This window comes from Symphalangus syndactylus, chromosome 10 (assembly GCF_028878055.3).
Source record: "Symphalangus syndactylus isolate Jambi chromosome 10, NHGRI_mSymSyn1-v2.1_pri, whole genome shotgun sequence".
In the NCBI taxonomy this organism is placed as follows: domain Eukaryota; kingdom Metazoa; phylum Chordata; class Mammalia; order Primates; family Hylobatidae; genus Symphalangus; species Symphalangus syndactylus.
Window position 1 is genome coordinate 50,398,889 of NC_072432.2, and position 26,223 is coordinate 50,425,111.

Below are 26,223 nucleotides of genomic sequence, written 5' to 3' on the forward strand. Positions count from 1 at the left end.
AGAAAATCTTTCAGTTTAATAGGAGGAAGGTAATGAACTATTTGGGAATGCTTTAAAGAAAGAGTTGCTTAACATAAATACATCATAATAATCAACACCACGATTACAAATAAGCACATATTTCTTCTGGGTATTATAATCTTTATTACAAAACAAGTATTTTATGTTGAGGTAATATTTCAAATGGTATTTGGCAAAAATCAATTGAATCTTATATACAGACTTTTTCTCTGTAAAAGACTCAGAGAACAGTTTTTTTCTAGCATTGCACACAAACTGATTTTAGAAAAAATAAAGCTAAAAAGTATTTATGTAAAGAGGAATTTCTTTCTCCCACTCTTCCCGACCCAATCCTTCTTATCATCACCAGTGATCAGTAAGGTGATGTTTATGGGAGTTCTACAAAAAAAATGGTGAATTGGTAAATTAAATGGGAGAAAAAGATTTTCTTATCCAAAACAACTCACTGTGCCATAATTTCAAAGTGCTTTTGCAAACTAAGTATTTAATCCTATGGAATTTACTATTATTTATCCCAAGAATAGAATTCCCCGGTCTCCAATGAGGAAACCCTATGCAACCTTCCAACTCCAGTGTCTTCTGCTGTGAAGCCCTCCCTCGTTCTCCAACGCATTGGTCACCCTTCTCAGTGCTCCCAGACAGATACTGTGTTCATAGCTCTGTCTTGGCACTCACCATACTGGGTTGTAACAATTCTTGTTTCTCTTATACATATCCCTCTTTAATTCTGTAGCTTTGTGGATCCTTCTATATGCTCCTCAGGAGCAAGAAACAAGTCTTAACCTGCTTTACATTCTCAACATCTAGCATAGTGCCTGGTACATCATGGACACCCAATAGCTTTGTTTGTTAGGTTGATGAGTTAGCAACTATCTCAGCTGCAAAGTTATCGTGCAGATCCTTTCTTGCTTCTAGCCTCTTTGAATGTGTTCTGGTGTCACTCCACAGTATTTAAACCTCTATGAAATGATGACACCCTAGAAACAAGTGTAATGTCCAGCAATTCCTTTCAGGAAAAAAATGGCATCTGGTTATTCTTTTGATCAAAACATCAATAAATTATGGTTATCATGATACACTTTCAAGCCCCTAAGACTCCTTTATGTGACAGCTGCTTCTTAGGACAGCTGATGCTAATAGCCGTCTTGGCAGTCATTGTCATCTTGTTCCCCAATGGGTTTGTTGTGATAGACATCAACTGTTAATTTCCGGCTCTCTATCTCAATGTTTTTCAACTGGCCGTCTTCCTCACTGCTTGATTTGCTCTCCGTGGAGTTACTGTCTTCTTTGGATCTGCTGCTGTCTTGAGAGTCACTGTCGTCTTCCTCAGAATGGCTTTCCTCGCTCTGACTCTCTGCTGAGGTGCTGTGAGACTGGAGGCCCTCCTGGCTAGAGCTGTTCTCATCCTCGGGGGACTCCGGGCTTTCCTCTGAGGAGCTGAGGCTCTCACTGGATTCGCTGTCTGCTTGCTCCTCTCTGGATTCACTTTTTGAGTGGGAGAGTGTGTGCGAGCTGTCCTCCTCGCTGGAGTCACTGTCTTCCTGGTCTTCTACATGACTAGTTGGGGGGTCAGGGTTATCTCCCCTGGACTCACTCACCACCTCTTCCTGAGACTCACTGCTGTTCTCTTGAGACGACAGGTTGACTTCTTGGCTGGACTCACTGCTGGGACCATCTACATTTTGGCTCTCTTCCTGGGACAGATTCTCCTTGCTGTCTTCTTGAGAGTCACCTTTGCTGTCTCTCCTGGGTTGGCTGAGGCCAGTGTCTCTGGAGTTGCTGTTTTCTGTAGAGTCGCTCTTGACTTCTTCCATTGTGTTGTTGTCATCAAGCTCGCCTCTGTCATCTTCCTCTGAGATGTGAGACTTCCTGAAAATTTTCCTACTGGGATGCTCCAACAATTGGCTGTCACCTGAATCTTGAGTGTTTGCTTGCTCACTGTTTTCTCCAGATTCTTTTGATTTCATGCCTGCACTGTTCATTCTGGAGTTTCCCCTTTCTCTCCTGATGCTGTCTGGGTCATCACTCTGCATTCCCTCATCGTCCAACTCGAAGCCGTCTCCATGGCTGCTCTCCCCATCACTGCCACCTCCCACCCAGTGCTCTTCACTCTCACTCTCTTGAGTGGGGTCACCTCCCTCAGGCCTGCTGTCCACCTGGTCCTCATTGTCAAGTTCCCTGCTCTCACTGGTTGTATCTTGGGCACTGTCTTGCCCTTGTGGGGCACCATCTTCACTGGATTGTATGGTGTCATCAGAGTACTCATCACTTCCCAGTCTGGAGTTTCCTCTTTCTTGTCTGTCTTTAGGCCCTGGGCCACTGTCGTCGTCGCCAAAGGTGTCATCTCCACTGTCATCTTCATCATCATCTTTATCATCTCCTTCTTTTCCTGTGCTCCTGGAGAAGCCACCAGCTGGCTTATAAATGTATTGACGATCATCAGAGCCCAGGCCCTCCTCTGACTCAGTGCTGTCACTGGGGTCTTCATTTGCCTAGAATTGGGGTTAACAGATATGGTCAGTATTCCAGGAACTGATAGAGAAGGAGTTATCTAGAGCCTTTCTAGTCTTTCTGCTTCCTTCGTCCTACGTTCCCTCCTCTAATCTATGGTCAGTTTTACTACTCAATAACCTCTCTAACAGAGCTTAAACAGGAAGGAAGAGGAACTGAAACTCAACTGGTTCCATTTTATATAGGCACACTTCACGCAATGCTGCCAACATTTTCTCAAAAAGCTTTCTGGAAATCACACTTATGAAATTCAAACCATACTGTACATATAATCCCTTTAAAAAAAAAAAAAAACTCTTGGGCCGGGCATGGTGGCTCACACCCATAACCCAGCACTTTAGGAGGCCGAGGTGGGCAGATCACGAGGTCAAGAGATCAAGACCATCTTGGCCAACGTGGTGAAACCCCATCTCTACTAAAAATGCAAAAATTAACTGGCCGTGGTGCCACACACCTGTAGTCCCAGCTACTTGGGAGGCTGAGGCAGGAGAATCACTTGAACCTGGGAGGCAGAGGTTGCAGTGAGCCGAGATCGAGCCACTGCACTCCAGCCTGGCGACAGAGCGAGACTCCGTCTCAAACAAACAAACAAACACAACAAAAAAAAACCTCTTAGGTAATTGTTTGTGAATTAGAGTTGGTTTATAATGCTCATGCATTAAAGCGTTTGGTGCAAAACAGAGTTTTTAAAAATATTGAGTGATCTTAAAATGACCCCAATTTTTTTTCTTCTGGAGGGAAAAATGTACTAGGACAAGAGGATAAAATCTTTAGCTAAAATGAAAATAAAATATTACAGTAAGGTATATACTTCACCCAAACCATGTTTCTTCCTCGTTAGTACAACCAAAAAGTTGCCTATAGATGATTCAGCTAGAAGACACCAACTAGTGTGACCAACAAGGCACCTTAGTGCTACGTGGGAAGTCAGAGAGGTGAGCCCTGTAAGTAAAACAATTCGATGCTCTGTACCAGTAAGAAGGACAGTAAGTCTTCATACATTATGTTCCCAAAATATCTGCTCTGTTTACCATACCCTACAACAGAGCATACCTGCTAGTTTTTGTTTTGTTTTGTTTTGTCTTTACACATCCCTACTGATCAATGTCTGAGTCTGTAATTGGGTAATTGGGAGTACTTGTGTATACGCTGTTGATCTCTCTTTCTAGCACTGGAGTTTTATGCTACTGTGGTGGAACTGAGCATGGGTTTAACCTGCCGTACCTCGTTAACCCAACTCACAAGCAGGAACTGCAGGAATCACCATACCTCATTACCCTTTCTCAAGCAGGAATTGCTACCGTAACTTGAAAGCTTAGAGACCGTTGAGACAACAAATCACAAAGTCCCCAGCAAACAGCATTTCTCCAGTCCTATGCTTTTAAATTTCTAGAATGTTCCTTTGATAACCTTAAGTAAATAGGGATAAACAGGCTAATAATTCATCTTCCAACTCTGGCTAAGTGTAGAATGCAACCTGGATCAAAGTCTTAGGGAGAAATCTGGCTCCTGGACTCTCTGGAGCCCCACAGGATTGAGTTTGGTCAAAACAATAGCATAGCTAAGAAAGTAACAACACTTAGTCTTAGAAAAATGAAAAAGAATGCCAGCTTTAAGGGATGTAAACTGAGTCTGCCTTTCTCACTCCCAGAGCCCAGTCCCACAGATGGGACTATTTTTAAAGAGAAAGTCATTACTGAAGCAGTTCTTTTCGTTAAATTTTCCTCAGGGCTGTCCTGTTCTGTCTTCAAGCAGGATCCTTGACACAGAGAAGTTCCCAGGCACTTCTTCACCTGATCTGAACTGCTCCAGTTGTAAAAGCAACATTTTAAGTTGATAAGTAAGTTTGACATGGTCAATGACCATTTGTGAGTGCGTGTGTGTGTGTGTGTGTGTGTGTTTATTTTTTAACTAGGAGAGACATTTGGGGCCACAGTGCTAGCAATCTAGCCTCAGTGATGAAAATTAGATGAATAGCTTGTCTGCATGTGAATTCTCCTTACTCCTTTTTCTCTTCTTATTTTATGTGACTGTTTAGCCAGCACAACTCATAGTTATAAATATTATATTTAGAACTGTTGCCAGGTAATTTAATCTAACATCATTTCCTTCCATTCCTAAGTAGCCTGAAAAGTTAAGTAAGGTCTGTTTAATTACCTGTTCCTCTGAGCTAACTTTACTTCCTTCTGATGACTCACTGCTCTCCTGAAAGGGGAAAAATGTTTACTTTTCTTTTTAGTAATTCCTTAGGAAAGAAAAAAACATGATGGACATCAATTGCTTCCAGTCTGGATTTACTACTTTCAAGACTGTAAAAGGCAACGGGAAGAGTGTTAAAGTTACTTCATGAGATGTTTATGACAAAAGTAAATGAGATAGTTACCAAGGGTGGTGTTGGTGCCTGAGCCAAATGACCCTGCAAAAAAGGAGAGGAAGGAAAACAAATTACTCCCTCACAGATGGATTTCATTACGGTAATTATTTACAATAATTTTAGGTGATTATTTTTAGTTTTTTGGTAGAGATCTTACATTTACATGAGTAATAGTGAAATTTTGTGATGAAATGGTTCAAAAAGGAAAGTAAAATGACTAATGGCTTGAAAAGATCTTGGGGTATAAGAGATCTAGACAACGTTTATATTTCTGATATTTCATTTACAGAAATAAATATGCTTTCTTTGAACCTGGCTGTTCATACAACCTAGAGGAAATGTAACATAGGAAAAGCAGCATTGAAACTCAGAATCCAGATTTAAGTCTCAATTAACTCACTGGTTTTGGTTTTAGCCTTGGTGTTAGCACTCAAAGTCATATGTTCCAGGAAACCCCTAAGTTCCAGGTAAACCGAGATGGTTGGTTACTCTAGGTGAAGGTGGGCAATTCACTTCACATGTCTGACCACCAGTTGCTTATTCATAAATTAAGGAAATTAACACCCACTGTGCTTACCCCACAAGGTAGTTATGAGGATGAAACCAGCTAATGCCTATGGAAGTATCTCGAAAACTATTTATTTAACATGATATAAACTAAAGAAAAAATCCATTTGACAACATCCACCTTATAAAATTTAATAGTAAACAAAACTGAATTGAGAAAGCCGTGAAACCTTTCTTGAGTCATGTAAAAGCCCTGGTATTAAAAACAAATGCTAAGTCGGAAATTTACCTAGTCATACTTCTGATTTATTTCACTATCTTTAGTCTCATAAGCACTATAAGAATGCCTTAGCAACTTCTGGTACCCCTCCTCATCACTTCTCCCCCTTCCCCTTGAGGAGGGCAAAGTCCAGTGTGGAACACCCAAGGTGCAAAGTAGAGCAGGGAGGAGCTGCTATTGACATGTTTTCAACCTGCGTCTCAGCGGTGCTGGACTGGGGATATCTCCTTAGAGAAAGGAGCTATCATCACTCTGTCTTTGGCCTGCAACACTGCAGCAGGCACAATGGCAGCCTGTGCTCCAGTCAATTATCATTTGGAATTAATTGGTGGAAGGGAGCAAGACATGGTTATTTTTCTCATGCCAAGGCTGGATTTGAGAACAGGGCATGTTTGTGCATCTCTGGTTAAATGAGAGAGAGGATCTAGAATGTCTGCTTTTAAATTAACCAGCCTATGGATATCTCCGAAGAAAGTTCATAATAAATACTGCAGAGTCTATTCCAGACTCAGGCATGGACAGGACCCCACCTCAGGTCGCTGACATTATCTGGCCACCACCAAAAGCATTGGGGCCAAGCTTTATCATATGTAAAAGCCAGTAGGAAACATGGTAGTGAACAAAATGCTCTGATTTCACGTAAGATTTTAACCCTTAGTGCCAATCTTGAGAATTTTCTGACCTCTTAGGCCTCGCTCCTTCCTGAGAGGGATATAACACACTGGTTAAGAATGTGGATTCTGGAGCTAGAGTGACATAATATCAAAGTCTGGCTCTAACACTAATTAACCATGTAACCTAGACAATTGAATTACTCTCTGTGATCAGTTTTCTCATCTGTAAAGTGAGAAGAAAACATAATGCCTAATTCACAGAGGTGTGAAAATTAAGAAAGTTAATATATGTAAAAGACTCAGAACTGTGCCTGGCAATGATTCTTGAGTTATTGAGAGTTACTAACTCTCAATATAATAACATGCTAGCAACATTAGCTCTCATTCCAGAGACTCTAGTGTCCTCCCATTCTTCTTTCTTTTCTCACCTGCCAGGAGTTGACCTCTTGCCCACCAGATAACTCTTGTTAAAACAGATTTCAAGTCATAATCTCTCCTGAAAACTCTTGGTTCATTGTCATGCATCCCCTGGTACTATTATACACATCCATTATAAGAAGAAAGCTAACAGAAAATATGCTTCCTTGCCAGAGTATACTACTAAGTTGGAATCACAGCATTATTTTCTTCTATGAACTCTATAGCTTAGCTTATTAATATGCTCATGAAGTCATTAGCAGTTTCAACATTTGCAATGAAGTCAATTTGGTTATACTCATAATAAATTAAAATTAAAAAATTTCAAAAAGTAATATTTCTACTCACCTTCCATTCTTCAGAACTCTCAGATTCATTATTTTGATACCTAGCTACCTAGAAAATTTAGTACACATGGTAAATCCAAAGAGAAATTTCTGAAGCAATAGTTATTAACACTTTTCATACATAGGAGTAGGGATAGTCAAATTTCAGGCATCAGAATCACCTGGAGGCCTTGTTAAAACACTGATTTCTGTTGCCTATCCCTAAAGAGTCTGGTTTAGCAGCTCTGAGGTAGGGTCCAAGAATTTGGATTTCTAACAAGGTCCTAGTTGATGCTGATGCTGGTGGTTCCAGGATGACACTTTAAGAAACACTGCTTATAGGAAAGAAAAATATGAATGATATCTATATGAATGGCAACTGAACAGAATAAAAAACAACTTGAATGATATTTCTTAAGAAAACAGCGTGCTAAGAAACTACTATTTTTACTGGACTGGAACATACACAGCCATCTTGGTTCATAGCCAGTGAAAACTGTGGAGTTTTAAGTATGAAAGGGTTTTTTCATATATCCCTACCCTAATACTTACTGGGAGAGCACAGGATAATCCCCAAAGGAACATGAGCAGGATGCTGATCTTCATAGTTGGGTGTGATACCTCTACCTGGAATGAAGGACATAGATGTTTCTCTCCATGTTAAAGAAATAAAGTAGCTTCAACTTTTTAACAGTTTCTTCCTACTAAAAATGCATCCAAATGTCCATGAGCTGATGAATGGATAAATAAAATTTACTGTATCTATAGAACAGAGTATTGTTCAACCATGAAGAGGAATGAAGTACTGACATGTGCTGCAGAGTAGAGGAAGCTTGAGAACACTATGCTAAGTGAAAGAAGCCAGACAAAAAGGCACATTGGAATGATTCTATTTACATGAAATGTCCAGAATAGGCAAATCTACAGAGACAAAAAGTCGACTAGTGGTTGCCCAGAGCTTGTGCAGATGGGAGGTTGAGGGGTGACAGTTAATGGATACGGGATTTCTTTTGGAGGTGATGAAACTGTTCCATGTATTGTAGCGAAGTTTGCACAACTCTGTGAGTATACTGAAAACCACTGAGCTATACACTTCAAATTAGCGAAGTGTGTGGTATATAGATTATAACTCAACAAAGTGGTTTTTAAAAACCTCACTCCTAAGAAATAAATTGAAAATGTTTCAATGAGGAGATGTACAAATGCTAACACATAAAGTATGATAAATTGAAGAAAAAGTAAAGAAAGAGGAATATAGAAATTTCTGTCCATTCCCTTTTACAATAATTATGCAGTTTGGTATGGCAGAGCACCCTAGCAAATGTATTCTCCCTAAAAAACTACACTTACTGACACCAGTGATAGGTGGTGGGCATTTGTTTTCACACACACACACACACACACACACACACACAATGGTTTCTAAGTCACATTTATGACTGCATAATAATGTCTACACAAAATAGATTGCTTTTGCTTTTTTTGTGATCTGCAAGAGATGCGCTAGAGTAGGCTTCATATTACAACTTCAGAAAGCTCTTAATATCTACTGTGACATGTTTAGTCATACATTATACATGATTATGCTAAATTATTTTTGCTGTCATTCACAGTACTGAAGGATTTGGGGAAGATTAGAGGTTTGGGATACACTTGTAAATCATGCTGAGACAAACATGCCAAATCAAACTATTTTTCTGGAGGGTAACTTCATTTCACACTTCAAGAACTGTTGCTTTGGAAAACACTTTGTTTTGTATTTAAAAATAGATGTACTAGATGCTAAAGTAAAAATTTATTGAAATGGTTTAAGGAACGCAATTTACCCTGCACTAGTAAGCCCTGGTAAGTGCCCTAGCATACTTGTCTGGTGAACTTCCATACATTTCACAAATAATCTTGCAAGTTTATTTCACGTTTGTTGATTTGTTTCATTTCTTTAAATGTCAAATGTATACTGTGAAAGGAAAATAAAATCTTGGGACCCCAAACTCACTAAGTCAAAGGGAAAGTCCACCTAGGAACTGGGTCACTCAAACCTGCCTCCCATTTTGTTCTTAAAAAGATAGCTACAAGGATAAAAGGCTACGTATCTCCCTCACAATTTTCTCACAGGGAAATTCCTGTGGGCCCTGAGATCTTTACCCTAAAACAGTCTGGTTGAATTTCACCCTTACAATGTAAATTAACAGCTTACCTTCATAAGTTCAGGACAAAGGACAGAACTAAAAGTCATTCCTCTTCTCACCTGAGACAGATGCATGTCTGACAGCTTCCTCTAGTCTATGTTTATTTTATCTTATGTAGAAATGCAGACTCACTGGGCATGAGACAAATGCATAATTGACTATTCCTCTACCCTCTCCTTTCACATATAAAATGTGGGTTCAGTGAGCACTAAACTAAGACTCAAAGGAATGCAACCACTTGCCTTTTTTATCTATCCTTCCTTTCTCCTATTGCCCGCTCTTTCCCCTTTATAATAGTGAAGTCCCCAGACTCTCTTTGTAAAGAAACATGGACCATAGATGTTTCTGGTGGTTTTGTGTTCCTTTTTCCCAGGTGCATCCTCAATTTTGGCGAGATAAGTCTCCAAAAATAATTGAGACTCACCTCACTCATTTTCTTTGATTTGCAATAGTTTACTAGTATAGGAACTCAGAAAACAATACTCCATAATGAAGGCCTCAGAAGCAAAAGCTTCTCTCTGACCTTCCCCTGCCCTCCTATCTCTGGCCCCTCATTCTCCCCTGAGACTAACCACAGAAACTAGAATGCCTCTTCCCAAAGGCAGGTTATAGAAACTAGAACCTCTTTTCCCCAAAGCCAGCAATAAAACCTAAAAATATTACCCTAAGTCCCCCTGTCTTTCTGTGTAACAACTGGCTGTAAAGAAATTCTCTGACCCACCTAGTTTAATTGTAGGTCATAAGACTCCCATTCCAGAGAAGGTCCTGTCCCATATCAAGAAGGAAGAAATGCTGCACGGAGAGGCCAAGAAGAATCTGGACAGGCCTTGCTGGGCCACCCCACTTGGTCTACTAGTATAAGGTCAAAATCTTTTTGTCCAGTCATATTTCTCCATGGCTGCCCATGTTTTGTTGGACATAAGCATACAGATGGACAGTTTCTCCTGTATCTTTAGGTGTTCATTCTGAAGGCTCCTGTGTCACATAAAAATAAATTTGTATTCCTTTTCTCCTATTAATCTATCTTTTGTCAGTTGGTTTTCAGCGAACCTTCAGAGGGTGAGGGGGAAGTTTTCCCTTGGCCCCTAAACTAATGATAGGAGTTAAAAGCCAAAGATTCTCAACCCTAAATGTATATTACTATCAACTGGGAAGGGTTTTAAAAATGCCAATGCACAAATCCCATCCCAGGGCAATAAATCCATTCACTTGGGTAGGCACAGGAATAGGTTTGTTTTTAAAGTTCCACAACAGATTTTAACACTTGATCTAAGAAATAAAAATATCATAAGTAGCCAGGCATGGTGGCATGTGCCTGTAGTCCCAGCTACTCAGGAGGCTGAGTGGGGAGAATTCTTTAAGCCAGGGAGGTTGAAGCTGCACTGAGCCATGATTGTGCCACTCCACTCCAGTTTGGGTGATAGAGCAAGACCCTATCTCAAAAAGAAAAAATATATATATATATATATATAGCACTCAAAAATGCCTGAATATGCTGAATATTGCCTGAAACATTGGGCTCAAGAAGTCATTTAATCTTATTTTTAATGTATTCAAGAAAATAATAGCAATCCTAAGATAAGGAGCCTGAACAGGCTTCTCATTTCTACTTTCACACAACTCAAATGGTCAAACAACCTCTCATGTATATTATGGGCATTATCTCTCCTCAGTATAGTTATTCTTAATTTGTGCTACTTTCTTTATTCTAATTCAGAATAGTGTATATCAGTCCTTATGTTTGATACTATCTGAATTTCTTTTAAAAATCCTTCAATTAATATCAACAGAGAAAAACATATGAAAATGCTTAACTACACCAAAATCAAGCTTAATTTAATAGATGTTACTTCTCTTTAGATCCTACGATCAAAACTTTTTTTAAAATTTGTTAGGTTTATTTCTTCAGGAAAGCAAAATTTTCTCAAATATGATATACTCAAAATAACCCTTTCAATGGTTTCAGCTTCACAGATCAAATGAAAATTACCTCATCATTTTAATTTTCAAAGTGAAATTTGAATAGGGTTATAATTACATGATTCTCTGAAAACTAGCAAATATTAGAGCCTTGACAGAAGGTCAATGACTATTGAATTCTCTTGTATTTTCTTTAGCTTCTCTCATCTAAATAATTAGAAAATTGGGGATGCCATTGTGCATTTATTCTAAACCAATGAATGTTGCGTTTTCTCACAGAGAAGTGCATGCGCCTAGTGCTCAAGTTTCTTTAGAGATGGAAGAGTCTAAAACACAAGAAAGATGCCCTAACTTGCTCAGGATTCTAGAAATACTAGTTAGCACCCTGACCTAAAGCAATAATTTCCCAGATGCAAGTCCAGTAAACTAAAATAAAAGACACTCTAGAGTTCTGAGAGAGCTGATGTTGCCACCCAAAAAATATAGTCCGACCTTAAGCATTAAAGAAAGTCAGATCTTAAACCCCATATTAGGTTTGCGTTTGGCATTTTTGATAAAAATAATTATAATTTTGTGAAGTGCATTTCCAAACAAGAGCTCCAAACTTTTATAAACATTTTGACTACTATTCGAAAAAGAGTAGAAGCAGATAGGCAGTAGCCGTTTTCTGAATAATAAATGTGAACCACAGCTACAAGCCTGCAATTAAAAGTCCAGAACTTTGAGTTCTTCTTCAGTGATTGGTTAAAGTTATTTCTACAGTGAGATGATGTAACAAAAGGAAATCAACAACTTGAGTTCCATCCATTTGGAAGGCGGTGTATTAGAGAATTTCTGCCTTTGTGAATTATTTTCATAGAGTTGAAAAGAGCCAAATGTTTAGGATGTGGAGAGGGAAACTGAAGTCAAGATTTCAGGTGTATTTCTTCCGGCTCTTAAGTAAGGAAATTTCTTCTAGAATTTTCTCAAGGTTAAGATACATTTGTAAAATATGTATCTTCTTTTATGTAAACCAAAATGAAGGAAATAGGCCAAAAGAAGAAAATAAACGTTTGAAAAGTCATAGACTCTTTTCTCTTTTGGAAAACAATTCATCATATTAATTTGCTTTATTTGTCTTAGTATTGTTATCTTCAAGAACACAACTGAACAATACATTCATTCATTGGCAGTCAGTAAATATTTATGAACATGCAATGTGTTAGGCACTTTTCTAGCCCATATTCTCAAAACCAACAATTTAAGAAACTCTAATATTTTAGTAGCTTTCTCCATGTACAACCTTTAAATGTACATTAACAGGAAACTTTAATAATAATAAACGATAATAATAAAATAAGCTGGTTTTATAAAAATAAAATTAACCAGAATCCAACTAACTAGAACCTGCTAGAATTTGTTTTCTTATTACTCTTTGAAAATAGAATCAAACTTGGCCAGGATATGAACTCTACCAGGAATCCAGAGAAATAAACAAACAAACAAAAAAATTCCAATTTTTCCTATTGTATGTGTCTTAAGGTCAATTATGATGAATCCAATATTATATACTTTTAACCACAGGAAAATAACTCTGAGGTGCCCCCAAAATTAAATATAGATTTGGAAGGCCTCTAAGCATCTGAGGCACGTTGTTTTACGTCACCATTTTCAGGTAGATAAGTGGACTAATACCCTTTAGAAAATAGTTTGTTCACGTTTTTGAACAACAAGGTTAAAATAGGATAGTCAAGCCTCAGTTAAACAGAAAGTATGGTTAACCACAAGTTACCGCTCTTAAGGAAGACAAGTTGCTAAAACACATGGACTCTTCTAAATGTCATACAGATGAAGAAGTGCACTGAATACAGTAAATAAAAATACATATGGACATTTTAAAATATATGTTTTAAAATGCAATATTTTAAAATACAATTATATTCAACATTTATTGAATTCTAACTGTATTCAAGGCATCATGCTAACATGATAAAAAACATAATTATCACACCCTCGGTTATTTCAGTAGTTTAATCATCTTTTAGTTACTTATGCAGTTCATAATAAATGTTACTAGATGCTCTCTAGATGAATAACACTACATTTTTAATTTTAAAAAAATTCTTTTGAAAGTCCTGCCATTCAATGAGTTTAGCTTTTTTTTTTCACAATCTTGTAGGCTGCAAATATTCCCATATTCATGAAACACATTGTAAAAGTTTTATATGTTTTGCTAATTAAAACTAAATTTCAAAATGACCTTCCATCTGCCTCCTGTTCTATAAACTTTCCCTTTTAGAAGTGTCATGCAGAGATCTAATTAAAGCATTACCAAGAAAAACACCTGGCTCTATTGAGTTAACGTGTCATTTTAATATCATTATTTACTGTGGCATAAACAACAGGCACGAAAATAGAAACTGTTTTTACCCAAAGCGCAGCTCTCCCATCTCTCCCTACATGGTATAATGCCTCAAACATGTATACGTATTTAATATTTTCCAAACAACCAGCAAAAGTCATTTTAAAAAATTAAATGATGAAAATGACTTACCCTCTGTAGTTCACAAAGAATTTTTTCAAAAAGTCTCAAAAATCAGGTTGACGTTCTCACAGAGGAAATCTATGCCTAATGAAGCCACTCTTGTGTTGATATCCTGGACACTTCTCTGATTGTGCAGGAATTTAAACTCTGCTGCAGCTCTTCATAGCCAATCAACCTCAGGCTGGAGGTGACTGACATCACAAGGTGTCACCGGGACCCCGGTACACCCACACTTCCTCCAGCTGGCAGAGGCACATTTTCCCTAAAAAGCTCTTGTGGTTCCCAAATGACTAGACTAGTTTCCATTAAATTGAAGATCTTCCCAAAACTTTATTTTGATTTCTAAATATATGTCATTCACATTCAGGCAGGCTTATGAACATTATAAACAATGACAATGTCTTCTACCCACCGACAGATCTCAGCAGACCCAAGGATGGGAAAGGCGGAGGCAGGGGTGGGTAGAAAGTTTCCTGTTAATGTACATTTCCAGGTTGTACATGGAGAAAGCTACCAAAATACTAGAGTTTCTTAAATTGTTGGTTTTGAGAATATGGGCTTTTATTTCTTCCTTTTTCCTCTTTTAACAACCTCTACTACTCACCTACTTTTCCTCTCATCTCCCCACCCCCATATACACACAAAGATCCAAAACTCCTGCTAATCTAATAAAACGTCCACTAAAGTATCCCCCTTAAGTAACTATTGTGTTATTCAAAAAATTTACATCTAACACTTAATCATTCCCCCGTTTGCCACATTTTAATGATTCTTTGAAATCAGAATTGGATTAAGGGGAATACTAGTTGGGTAGCATCCAAGAAAACTAATCTTCAAGGGACTCTATGCCACCACTGAAAATGTAATGAAATGGATAAAATGATATTTACCAAAACATTTTCGAGGAAGCATAGTAAAAGTTGTAGGGAGCTGGAAATGGGTTTGGCAATTTCCCAGGAGCGTGTTCAAGTGATGGCAGGATGGCCACTGAACAAGTATTTAGAAAATATCAGCCGCTGGACCTTAATTTCCTTAGGAGTAGGGATGTTTGCTTATTTACTGATCTATAATCAGTGCCCGGATACCTAGAACAGTTCTTAATAAGCTCTCAGTACTCTTTGAATGACTGAGTGGATTGGCTTGAAAAGTAGCCAGATTATTAACTTGATTACAGTATCTGCATAACTCACTGTGACTTTTAAAAAAATGCTTTAATTGTTAAAAAAAAAAAAAAAAGTTGAGCTGATGCTCCTAACATGGATCTAGAAAATTAGAGTGCCCAATTTATTCAGGCAACTAATGTCAGATATATGGATTATCAACACATTTAGTGTGAACTATAATACGGGGGCGGGTGGTGCAGACGATGAGGAAAGAGATGTCTATTTTCATTTAGGGTTGTTTAGAAAGCCAAAGTCCATATGGGGAAGCTATAAATTCCCTGTGTCTTGCTCTGGTTCTGAATTACACTCTCTGATGGTTTCATGAGTCTTGACTGAGATCTATGCTAAAAGAACCTTATAATCTTATGACAGAATTGGATTCCGGGCAGATTTGGGCAGACCACATTACAAGACATTATTTTAGACTCTCTTCAAATCCCTACATAAAAACAGAGGAGCAATTAGATAACAAAATTGAAAACTGTGGATAACATTTACAATAAAACTAGGTATTTTTGTTATCTATTGCTATATCAAAAACCACTTCAATACTTTGCATTTTAAAACAACTACCATTTTGTTATCTGTCATAGCTAGCGCTGTAGTCGTCTGAAGACTCAGTTGGGGCAGAACATTTCAGATGCCACTTTCATAGTTGTTACCTGAGAGCTCAGCTGGAGCTGTAATTCTGAGCACTTTAGTTCTTTACATGGCCTCTCCTTGGCTTGGCCTTCTCACAACCTGAAGGCTGGGGGCCAAGAGTTCCTAGAATATCATTTTTCCATATTCTGTTGGTCAATCAATCACAGGAGATCTCAGATTCATAAGGAGAAATACTCTCTACCTTTTGGTGTCATATCAGGATGCACATGTATAGGGAGCAGAGGAAATGTTGAGGCAGTTTTTGATTAGTTACCACCCTGTATGACAAGTTATATCCACTAACTCCAAGGTGACTAAGGACAAAGTCTGCAACTGCCACAAGACCTAGAGAGTCTATCCAGGAGTGAGCAGAGGAAAGCAACAGGAAATCTGATGGACATGAGAACAGCAGAACTCAAAGCAGTCAAGAATTATTGCTGATGGGTGCCAGGGGTTCATAGCACAGCTGAAGGATCTAGACCAGTCCAGCCCCTAAGGATTCTGAGCGACTACAGCTGCTTTCTAAGACAGACTCACATAGAGGAGAAACTTCTGGGAGTGGAATAAAAATTACACAGGATATAGACAATAGAGAAGACACAGATAAATATGGAAGAGGGGAATGGATCCAAGAAATCTTAGAAAGCTGCTGTTTTTTTTTAACATAACATGAAAGCAACAGAAGAGGGAGCTGTGTGAAGTTTGAAAGTTACCCTGAACCACACTTCTTTCTAAAAGTACAGGAAAACCAATTTCATATGAAACAAACAGCAAAAATCTATGAAGGTTAAATCCCATAGGAGCAGAATAACAACCTGATAGACAATGAAAGTATGCTTAAAAGACATAATTAATAATAAATTAAAACCATAAGCTTCTATTTTTAAAATAGTAAAGAGGTATCAAGAAAATGACACAGTAGGTGAAAAAAATACATGGAAACTAGAATAATTCGGAAAATAAATATCAGGACTCAGGAAAATATTGGAATAAAAGAAAAAATTATTTTAGAAATGAAGACTAATCTAGAGGGAACACAAAAAAGAATAAATATAATAGGTAATTATTCAATGGAAGTAGAAAGCAAAAAAGAGGGAAATATTTTAAAGTTAAAAAAATAAAGAAAGAAAAAGTATTTGGGAAAAAGTGAACTACATTAAAGATTGGCAAAGAACATCCAAATTGCAGATTATAGGAGGCCTAAAGAAGATAACAAAAGTGAGAGAACAGCAGAAGTACTAAAAAACAAATGAATAACAAATATATCATTGAAGGAAGTTTCCCTGAATTTAAAAAAAGAAGATTAAAAACTCTTATTTAAAGAGCATATCATGTACGTGAGAATATTGGCCCAAAATGACCAATGCCAAAACATATACTAATAAAATTACTGAACTTTGAAGATAAAGAAAAAGTCCTTTGAGCTTCTAGGCAAAAGCAACAAGTGATTCATAAGGGAAGGGATATTAGATTATCATTAAGACTTTGACAGTAATGCTTCATGCCAGGAAAAATTGGGTAATGTACTTAATGCATTCAAGATAAGAAAATGTGAAGCAAGGATTTTATAAGTCAGCAAAACTAACTTTTAGGTATGAAAGGCTAAAGCAAACTGTTATCAACAGGCAAGAATTCAAGGAATATTATTTTCCCAAACCATTGCTGGGGAATTTACTAGATAAAGAGCTTCAGACAACCAAAATAACTAGAGAGGCATTGTCGTAAGAACAGGTGATAAGCATAAAACATATAGTTACTTGTAGAAATGTAATTAAGTGAGGCTAAACGGGAGACAGCACGGTATATAATAACTAAATACTTACCATTGATATAGTGCAGCTTTTAAAAAGGTGGGGAGAACGGAGAGCATATATGCAAAAATAATTTCAACTGTTCTCAATAATTATACTAGTGATGGCAATATTATTGTTATTCTGAGAATGTTGTATGTGTAATGTGGAATAAAGTGTATTAGTAATTTTGAATTATTCTCTTTCTTTAACCAATGTGTCCTTGAGAATCAGGATTCTCAGTGTTAAAGAAAGGAGATACAAATTTGATACACAAGAGTAAGAGCCCTTTGGGAGGCCAAGGCCGGCAGATACCTTGAGCCAGGAGTTCTAGACTGGCTTGGGCAATATGGTGAAACCTCGTCTCTACAAACAGTACAAAAAAATTAGCTGGGTGTGGTGGCTCCCGCCTGTAGTCCCAGCTACTCAGGAGGCTGAGACAGGAGGATCTCTTGAGCCCAGGAAGTCAAGGCTGCAGTGAGCCATGATCACACCACTGCACTCCAGCCTGGGTGACAGAGTGAGACCCTGTCTCAAAAAAAAAGAATAATGAACTCCATAATCCTATAATCCTGAATTTAAATGGAAAAGATTAGAATTTACTCAGGGATTATTATAAAGACACACTCACGCACACACACACATATCCCACATGTATATCTTAGCTCTGTCGCTATAGAGACCTAAAAACACAGTCATAGCTAGGACTCCTAGAACCCGGACTGTGATCTAGCATCTGGGGCCTGTTGGGAAATTGGTTGATCCCAGGTCTATGACCCAAAATATGCAAGATGAGTTGGGAACATCTTCTCATCCCAGATTCCAGGAAAGCTATCAAAGATTACTAAGATTCTGTCAAAGGACTCAGAAGCCAACTCGAATAGGCCTCTACTAGACAAAGATGGAGCAATGTGGTCTTTAAAATAGATAATTTAAATCTCTGAGTTCATAATGATATTACAAAAATGAAATAGAATACTAATTGGTCACCTTGGGATGATAACAGGAAGCCACTTCATGACCTTGAAAACTTGTAAGTAAGTGGAAAGAATGAGGTATTTGTGCAGACCTCTATGAACTAAACCAAATTAGACATGAGGGGAAGCTTATCTTTGTAAAAGAATTGTGTGATGATTAATTTTAGGTGTCAACTTGACTGGATTAAAGAATACCTAGAGAACTGGTAAAGCATTATTTCTGGGCATGTCTGTGAGGGTGTTTCTAGAGGAGCTTGTCATGTGAGTCTGTGGACTTGGTGAGAAGTATCTGCCCCTAGCATGGACAGGCAATATCCAGTCTGCTGGAGACCCTGATAGAACAAAAAAGGAAGCGGAAAAATGATTTCCTCTCTCTCTCCTGGAGCTGAGACACTCTTCTTCTCCTGCCCTTGGACATCACAACTCCAGCTTCTATGGCCTTTAGGCTCCAGGATTTATACCAGGCTGCTCCTCCTGACACCCATGTTCTCAGACCTTGGGCCTCAGACTGAGAGTTACACCATCAGCTTCCCATGTTCTGAGGCTTTCAGACTTGGACTGAGCCACACTACCCTCATCACGGGGTCTCCAGCTTGCAGGCTGCATGTTATGGGACTTCTCAGCCTCCATAATCACATGAGCCAATTTCTCTAGTAAGTCCCTTATCAATTAATATGATATATATATCCTATTTATACATATGTATTTACATATCCTATTATATATTTATGTATCCTATTTATATAGGATATATACACAGATGTATATACACACATATATCCTATATAGAATATATAAATAAATATACATGATAGGATATATAAATACATATAAATAGGATATCCATATATATGTATATATTTAAATATATCCTATAATATACATATGGAATATATATGATATATACAGATATATACATGTATATGTGTATATATATCTTATGTATATACAATATATGTATGTGTGTATACCTATCCTAGTGTGTGTATATATATCCTATGTATATGTCTCTCTGGAGAACCCTGACTCTATATACATAGCTGTGTATATGCATAGCTGTGTATACAGCTATGTATATAGAGTCGGGGTTCTCCAGAGAGACATATACAGGGGTATATCTGCATATGTCTATCTTACTAGAGTATGTTTTGGTGTTGGTTATGTAATATTATTATGAACTCACAGATTTAAAATTATTTGATAGGTTTCAGTCTGTTGCAATTACTATCTATCTTAAAGATTACATAGTTCCATCTTTGGCCAGTAGAGGCCTATTGAAGTTGGCTCCTGATATATATCTGTCTCTGTACATGTCTCTCTGGAGAACCCTAATACATATTCCAACTAATAAATTAAAAAGCCAGGCACGATGTCTCACACCTGTAATCCCAGCACTTTGGGAGGCCGAGGCGGGCGGATCACGAGGTCAGGAGTTTGAGACCAGCCTGGCCAATATAGTGAAACCCCGTCTCTATTAAAAATTCAAAAAAGTGGCTGGGTGTGGTGGCAGGCGCCTGTAATCCCACCTACTTGGGATGCTGAGGCAGGAGAATCGCTTGAACCCGGGAGGCAGAGGTTGCAGTGAGCTGAGAACACGCCATTGCCCTCCAGCCTGGGTGACAGTGCGAGATTCCATCTCAATTAATAAATAGAAAATGACATAAATCAGCATTTTACAACTCCCAGTGAATTTATCCAGGCATTGCAAATCAATGTCTAGTTAGCTCATGAAAAGAAAGACAACCAGCCTATGTGGTTCCTGGTGAAAGAACACAATATCACCTATAGTCTGTTAAAGGGATCAAATTCATTGTGATCAAACTTCTGGATCCAGCCATTAAGTTTCAAGAAATACAAATAGCAGGACGATTTTGAGTTGCATTACATATGTAATCGGCAACATTTAGACTGTGGGAAACTCTACAATTCAAATACCTCAGGTTCTTCATCAGATAAATTATTAGGAAAAAAACAAAGTATAGTTTACAAGATTTTGAGACAAAATACACAGCAATCTTTTTTCAATGGGCAAGACTAAATTATAGTGTCAAGGTCACACACTTGGGTAATAATACTTTAAAAAGAAAGTCCAGGAAGTGATTTCTATAAAATTCAGGATGGTTGTTCTTAGAAGAAGGTGTTTCATTGAGATAGAGCAAGAGAGGAGCTCCGGAATGAGTTCTCGACCTCTATCTCTCGACCTGAGTGGTGATTTCAAGCATACCTTTCATATAATAGCTCACTAAGTTACAGATTCATCTTGTGGAGCTTTCTGTGTCTGAGGTTATTTTGCAATAACAGTTTTAAAATATATTTAAATCCATGTGTTTATGCCTTTTTTAGAGACAGGATCTCGGTCTGTTGCCCAGGCTGGAGTGCAGTGGCACAATCACAGCTCACTGCAGCCTCGACCTCCTGGGCTCAGGTGATTCTCCCACCTCAGCTTCCTGAGTACCTGGGGCTACAGGTGTGCTCCACCACACCCGGCTAATTTTTTATTTTTTGTAGAGATGGGGGCTGGTCTTGAACTCCTGGGTTCCAGTGGTCCACCTGCCTCAGCCTCCCAAATTGTTGAGATTACAAGTGTGAACCACCGTACCTGGCCAGTTTATTCATTCTTAATGATACCAAAAACAAAACAATGCACAGACACACACACACACATTTCCCAACATTAAGAATATTAAAGAACCAATTCATTATTTTTGAACTTTACCTAAATAAAAATAATCAAGCATTTATCCTATCTTTCCTTCATAAACTACTATACCACTGGGTAACAAATGAGTTTTTCTTTATAGACATAAATGAAGAAGGAACAATAAAATTAAAATATCATCATTTTGCAAACCCAAACCGAACTACAAACTCAGTAAAATCCAATAGGAGAAAATATATAGGACAAACAACTTTGTTTCTTCAACAAATAAGTGGCAAAGAGCAAGAAAGAAAGTAAAACCTATAGATTAAAATAGAACTGAGAGACACAGCAATCACTTATAATATGTGAATTTTATTTGTGTTCTAATTCAAAAAAAAAAAAGCTGAAAGAGATGACAGTTACAAAACAATTGGAAATGTAAACACTGACATGAAATCTAATGATTTTAAAGAATTATTTTTATTTTTAGCATGATAACGGTATTGTGACATTTATTAAAGAGTACTTAGCTTTTTTTTCCTACTTTTATTTTCAATTCAGGGATATATGTGCAAATTTGTTACATGGGTACATTGCATGATGCTGGGGTTTGGGGTACAAATGATCCCGTAACCCAGGTACTGACCATGGTTCCCAATAGTTAGTTTTTCTATTTTTCTTTTTTATTATTATAGTTTAAGTTCTGGGGTACATGTGCAGAACGTGCAGGTTTGTTACATAGGTATACATGTGCCATGGTGGTTTGCTGCACCCATCAACCCGTCATCTGGATTGTAAGCCCTGCATGCATTAGCTATTTGTCCTAATGCTATCCCTCCCTTTGGCCCCCACCCCTTAACAGGCCCCAGTGTGTGATGTTCCCATCGCTGTGTCCATGTGTTCTCACTGTTCAGCTCCCACTTTTGGGTGAGAGCATGTGGTGTTTGGTTTTCTCTTCCTGTGTTACTTTGTTACATGGGTGAAGGTTTCCAGCTTCATCCATGTCCCTGCAAGGGACATGAACTCATTCTTTTTTATGGCTGGATAGTATTCCATGGTATATATGTGCCATATTTTCTTTATTCAGTCTATCATTGATGGGCATTTGGGTTGGTTCCAAGTCTTTGCTATTGTAAACAGTGCTGCAACAAACACACGTGTGCGCGTGTCTTTATAGTAGATTGATTTATACTCCTTTGGGTATATACCCAGTAATGGAATTGCTGGATCAAATGGTATTTCTGGTTCTAGATCCTTGAAGAATTGCCACACTGTATTCCACAATGGTTGAACTAATTTACACGCCCACTAACAGTGTAAAAGCATTCCTATTTCTCCACTTCCTCTCCAGCATCTGTTGTTTTCTGACTTTTTAATGATTGCCATTCTAACTGGCATGAGATGGTATCTCATTGTGGTTTTGTTTTGCATTTCTCTAATGACGAGTGATGATGAGCTTTTTTTCATGTTTACTGGCCACATAAATGTCTTCTTTTGAGAAGTGTCTGTTCATATCCTTTGCCCACTTTTGATGGGGTTATTTTTTTCATGTAAATTTGTTTAAGTTCCTTGTAGATTCTGGATATTAGACCTTTGTCAGACCGATAGATTGCAAAAATTTTCTCCCTTTCTGTAGGTTGCGTGTTCACTCTGATGATAGTTTCTTTTGCTGTACAGAAGCTCTTTATTTTAATTGGATCCTATTTGTCAATTTCAGCTGTTGTTGCCATTGCTTTTGGTGTTTTAGTCATGAAGTCTTTGCCTATGCCTATGTCCTGAATGGTATTGCCTAGGTTTTCTTCTAGGGTTTTTATGGTTTTTGGTCTTACATTTAAGTCTTTAATTATCTTGAGTTAATTTTTGTATAAGATGTAAGGAAGGGGTCCAGTTTCTGTTTTCCGTATATGGCTAGCCAGTTTTCCCAACACCATTTATTAAATAGGGAATCCTTTCCCCATTTCTTGTTTTTGTCAGGTTTGTCAAAGATCAGATGGTTACAGATGTGTGGTGTTATTTCTGAGACCTCCGTTCTGTTCCATTGGTCTAGATATCTGTTTTGATACCAGTACCATGCTGTTTTGGTTACTATAGCCTTGTAGTATAGTTTGAAGTCAGGTAGTGTGATGCCTCCAGCTTTGTTCTTTTTGCCTAGGATTGTCTTGGCTATACTGGCTCTTTTTGGGTTCCATATGAAATTTAAAGTAGCTTTTTTCTAATTCTGTGAAGAAAGTCAATAGTAGCTTGATGGCAATAGCATTGAATCTATAAATTACCTTGGGCAGTATGGCCATTTTCATGATATTGATTCTTCCTATCCATAAGCATGGAATGTTTTCCATTTGTTTGTGTCTTCTCTTACTTCCTTGAGCAGTGGTTTGTAGTTCTCCTTAAAGAGGTCCTTCACATCCCTTGTAAGTTGTATTCTTAGGTATTTTATTCTCTTTATAGCAATTGTGAATGGGAATTCACCCATGATTTCGATCTCTGTTTGTCTATTATTGGTGTATAGGAATGCTTGTGATTTTTGCACATTGATTTTGTATCCTGAGACTTCACTGAAGTTGCTTATCAGCTTCAGGGGGTTTGAGGCTGAGACAATGGGTTTTTCTAAATATAAGACAAATTGACTTCCTCTCTTCCTATTTGAATACCATTTATTTCTTTCTCTTGCCTGATTTCCCTGGCCAGAACTTCCAATACTATGTTGAATACAAGTGGTGAGAGAGGGCGTCCTTTTCTTGTGCCAGTTTTCAAAGGGACTGTTTCCATCTTTGCCCATTCAGTATGATACTGGTGATGGGTTTGTCATAAATAGCTCTTATTACTTTGAGATATGTTCCATCAATATCTAGTTTATTGAGTGTTTTTAACATGAAGGGGCGTTGAATTTTGTCAAAGGCCTTTTCTGCATCTAGTGAGATAATCATGTGGTTTTTGTCATTGGTTTGGTTTATGTGATGGATTACATTTATTGATTTTCATATGTTGAACCAGCCTTGCATCCCAGGGATGAAGCTGACTTGATCATGGTGGATAAGCTTTTTGATGTGCTGCTGGATTCAGTTTGCCAGTATTTTATTCAGGAGTTTCACATTGATGTTCATCAGGGACATTGGCCTGAAATTTTCTTTTTTTAGTGTGTCTCTGCCAGGTTTTGGAATCAGGATGATGCTGGCCTCAAAACGAGTTAGGGAGGAGTCCCTCTTTCTCTGTTATTTGAAATAGTTTCAGAAGGAATGGTACCAGCTCCTCTTTGTACCTCTGGTAGAATTCAGCTGTGAATCCATCCGGTCCTGGGCTTTTTTTGTTGGTAGCCTACTAATTACTGCCTCAATTTCAGAACTTGTTATTGGTCTATTCAGGGATTCAACTTCTTCCTGGTTTAGTCTTGGGATGGTGTATGTATCCAGGAATTTGTCCATTTCTTCCAGATCTTCTAATTTATTTTCATAGAAGTGTTTATAGTATTCTCTGATGGTAGTTGGTATTTCTGTGGGATCAGTGGTGATATCCCCTTTATCATTTTTTATTGTGTTTATTTGATTCTTCTCTCTTTTCTTCTTTATTAGTCTGCCTAGCAGTCTATCTAGTTTGTTAATCTTTTCCAAAAACCAGCTCCTGGGTTCATTGATTTTTTGAAGGGTTTTTTCATGTCTCTATCTCCTTCAGTTCTGCTCTGATCTTGGTTATTTCTTGTCTTCTACTAGCTTTTGAATTTGTTTGCTCTTGCTTCTCTAGTTCTCTTAATTGTGATGTTAGGGAGTTGATTTTAGATCTTTCCTGCTTTCTCCTGTGGGCATTTAGTGCTATAAATTTCCCTCTAAATGCTGCTTTAGCTGTGTCCCAGAGATTCTGGCCTGTTGTGTCTTCATTCTCACTGGTTTCAAATAACTTCTTTATTTCTGCCTTAATTTCGTTATTTACCCAGTAGTCATTCAGGAGCAGGTTGTTCAGTTTCCATTTGTTGTGCAATTTTGAATGAGTTTCTTCTAATCCTGAGCTCTAATTTGATTGCACTGTGGTCTGAGAGACTGTCATGATTTCTGTTCTTTAGCATTTGCTGAGGAGTGTTTTACTTCCAATTATGTGGTTAATTTTAGAATAAGTGCTATGAGCTGAGAAGAATGTATATTCTGTTGATTTGGGGTGGAGAGTTCTGTAGATGTCTATTAAGTCCTCTTGGTCCAGAGCTGAGTTCAAGTCCTGAATATCCTTGTTATTTTCTCTCTCACTGATCTTTCTAATATTGACAGTTGGGTGTTAAAGTCTCCCCCTATTATTGTGTGGGAGTCTAAGTCTCTTTGTAGGTCTCTAAGAACTTGCTTTATGAATCTGGGTGCTCCTATATTGGGTGCACATATATTTAGGATAGTTAGCTCTTCTCGTTGCATTGATCCCTTTACCATTATGTTATGCCCTTCTTTGTCTTATCTTTGTTGGTTTAAAGTCAGTTTTATCAGAGACTAGGATTGAAACCCCTGCTTTTTTTCCTTACATTTTCTTGGTAAATATTCCTCCATCCCTTTATTTTGAGCCTATGTGTGTCTTTGCACGTGAGATGCGTCTCCTGAATACAGCACACCGATGGGTCTTGAATCTTTATCCAATTTGCCAGTCTGTGTCTTTTAATTGGGGCATTTAGCCCATTTACCTTTAAGGTTAATATTGTTATGTGTGAATTTGATCCTGTCATTATGATTCTAGCTGTTCATTTTGCACATTTGTTGATGCAGTTTCTTCATAGTGTCATTGGTCTTTACATTTTGGTATGTTTCTGCAGTGGCTGTTACTGGTTTTTCCTTTCCATATTTAGTGCTTCCTTCAGGAGCTCTTGCAAAGCAGGTGTGGTGGTGACACAATCTCTCAGCATTTGCTTGTCTGTAAAGGATTTTATTTCTCTTTCACTTATGAAGCTTTGTTTGGCTGGATATGAAATTCTGGGTTGAAAATTCTTTTCTTTAAGAATGTTGAATATTGCCCCCACTCTCTTCTGGCTTGTACGGTTTCTGCAGACAGATTTGCTGTTAGTCTGAAGGGCTTCCCTTTGTAGGTAACCTGACCTTCTCTCTGACTTCCCTTAACATTTTTCCTTCATTTCAACCATGGTGAACCTGACAATTATGTGTCTTGGGGTTGCTCTTCTCAAGGAGTATGTTTGTGGCGTTCTCTCTGTTTCCTGAATTTGAATGTTGGTCTGTCTTGCTAGGTTGGGGAAGTTCTCCTGGATAATATCCTGAAGTGTGTTTTCCAACTTGGTGCCATTCTCCCTGTCACTTTCAGGTACACCAATCAAGCATAGGTTTAGTCTTTTCACATAGTCCTGTATT

At 37.9% G+C, this 26,223-nt stretch overlaps 1 protein-coding gene across 2 annotated transcripts; it reads right to left on the bottom strand.

The window, feature by feature from the left end:
- Window positions 1-124: 124 nt before the first annotated feature.
- DMP1 (dentin matrix acidic phosphoprotein 1) lies at window positions 125-13,797 on the bottom strand. 2 transcript variants are annotated; one of them, XM_055296200.2, is made up of 6 exons: window positions 13,693-13,797; window positions 7,599-7,677; window positions 7,073-7,116; window positions 4,916-4,948; window positions 4,690-4,737; window positions 125-2,513 (listed from the first exon to the last, which is right to left on the bottom strand). In XM_055296200.2, exons 2-6 carry the CDS (start codon window positions 7,654-7,656, stop codon window positions 1,155-1,157), a joined length of 1,542 nt encoding a protein of 513 aa, XP_055152175.2. In that variant the 5' UTR covers window positions 7,657-7,677; window positions 13,693-13,797; the 3' UTR covers window positions 125-1,154. The 2 variants fall into 2 exon arrangements, with proteins under 2 accessions (XP_055152175.2, XP_055152176.2); XM_055296201.2 differs by lacking the exon at window positions 4,690-4,737.
- Window positions 13,798-26,223: the final 12,426 nt, after the last annotated feature.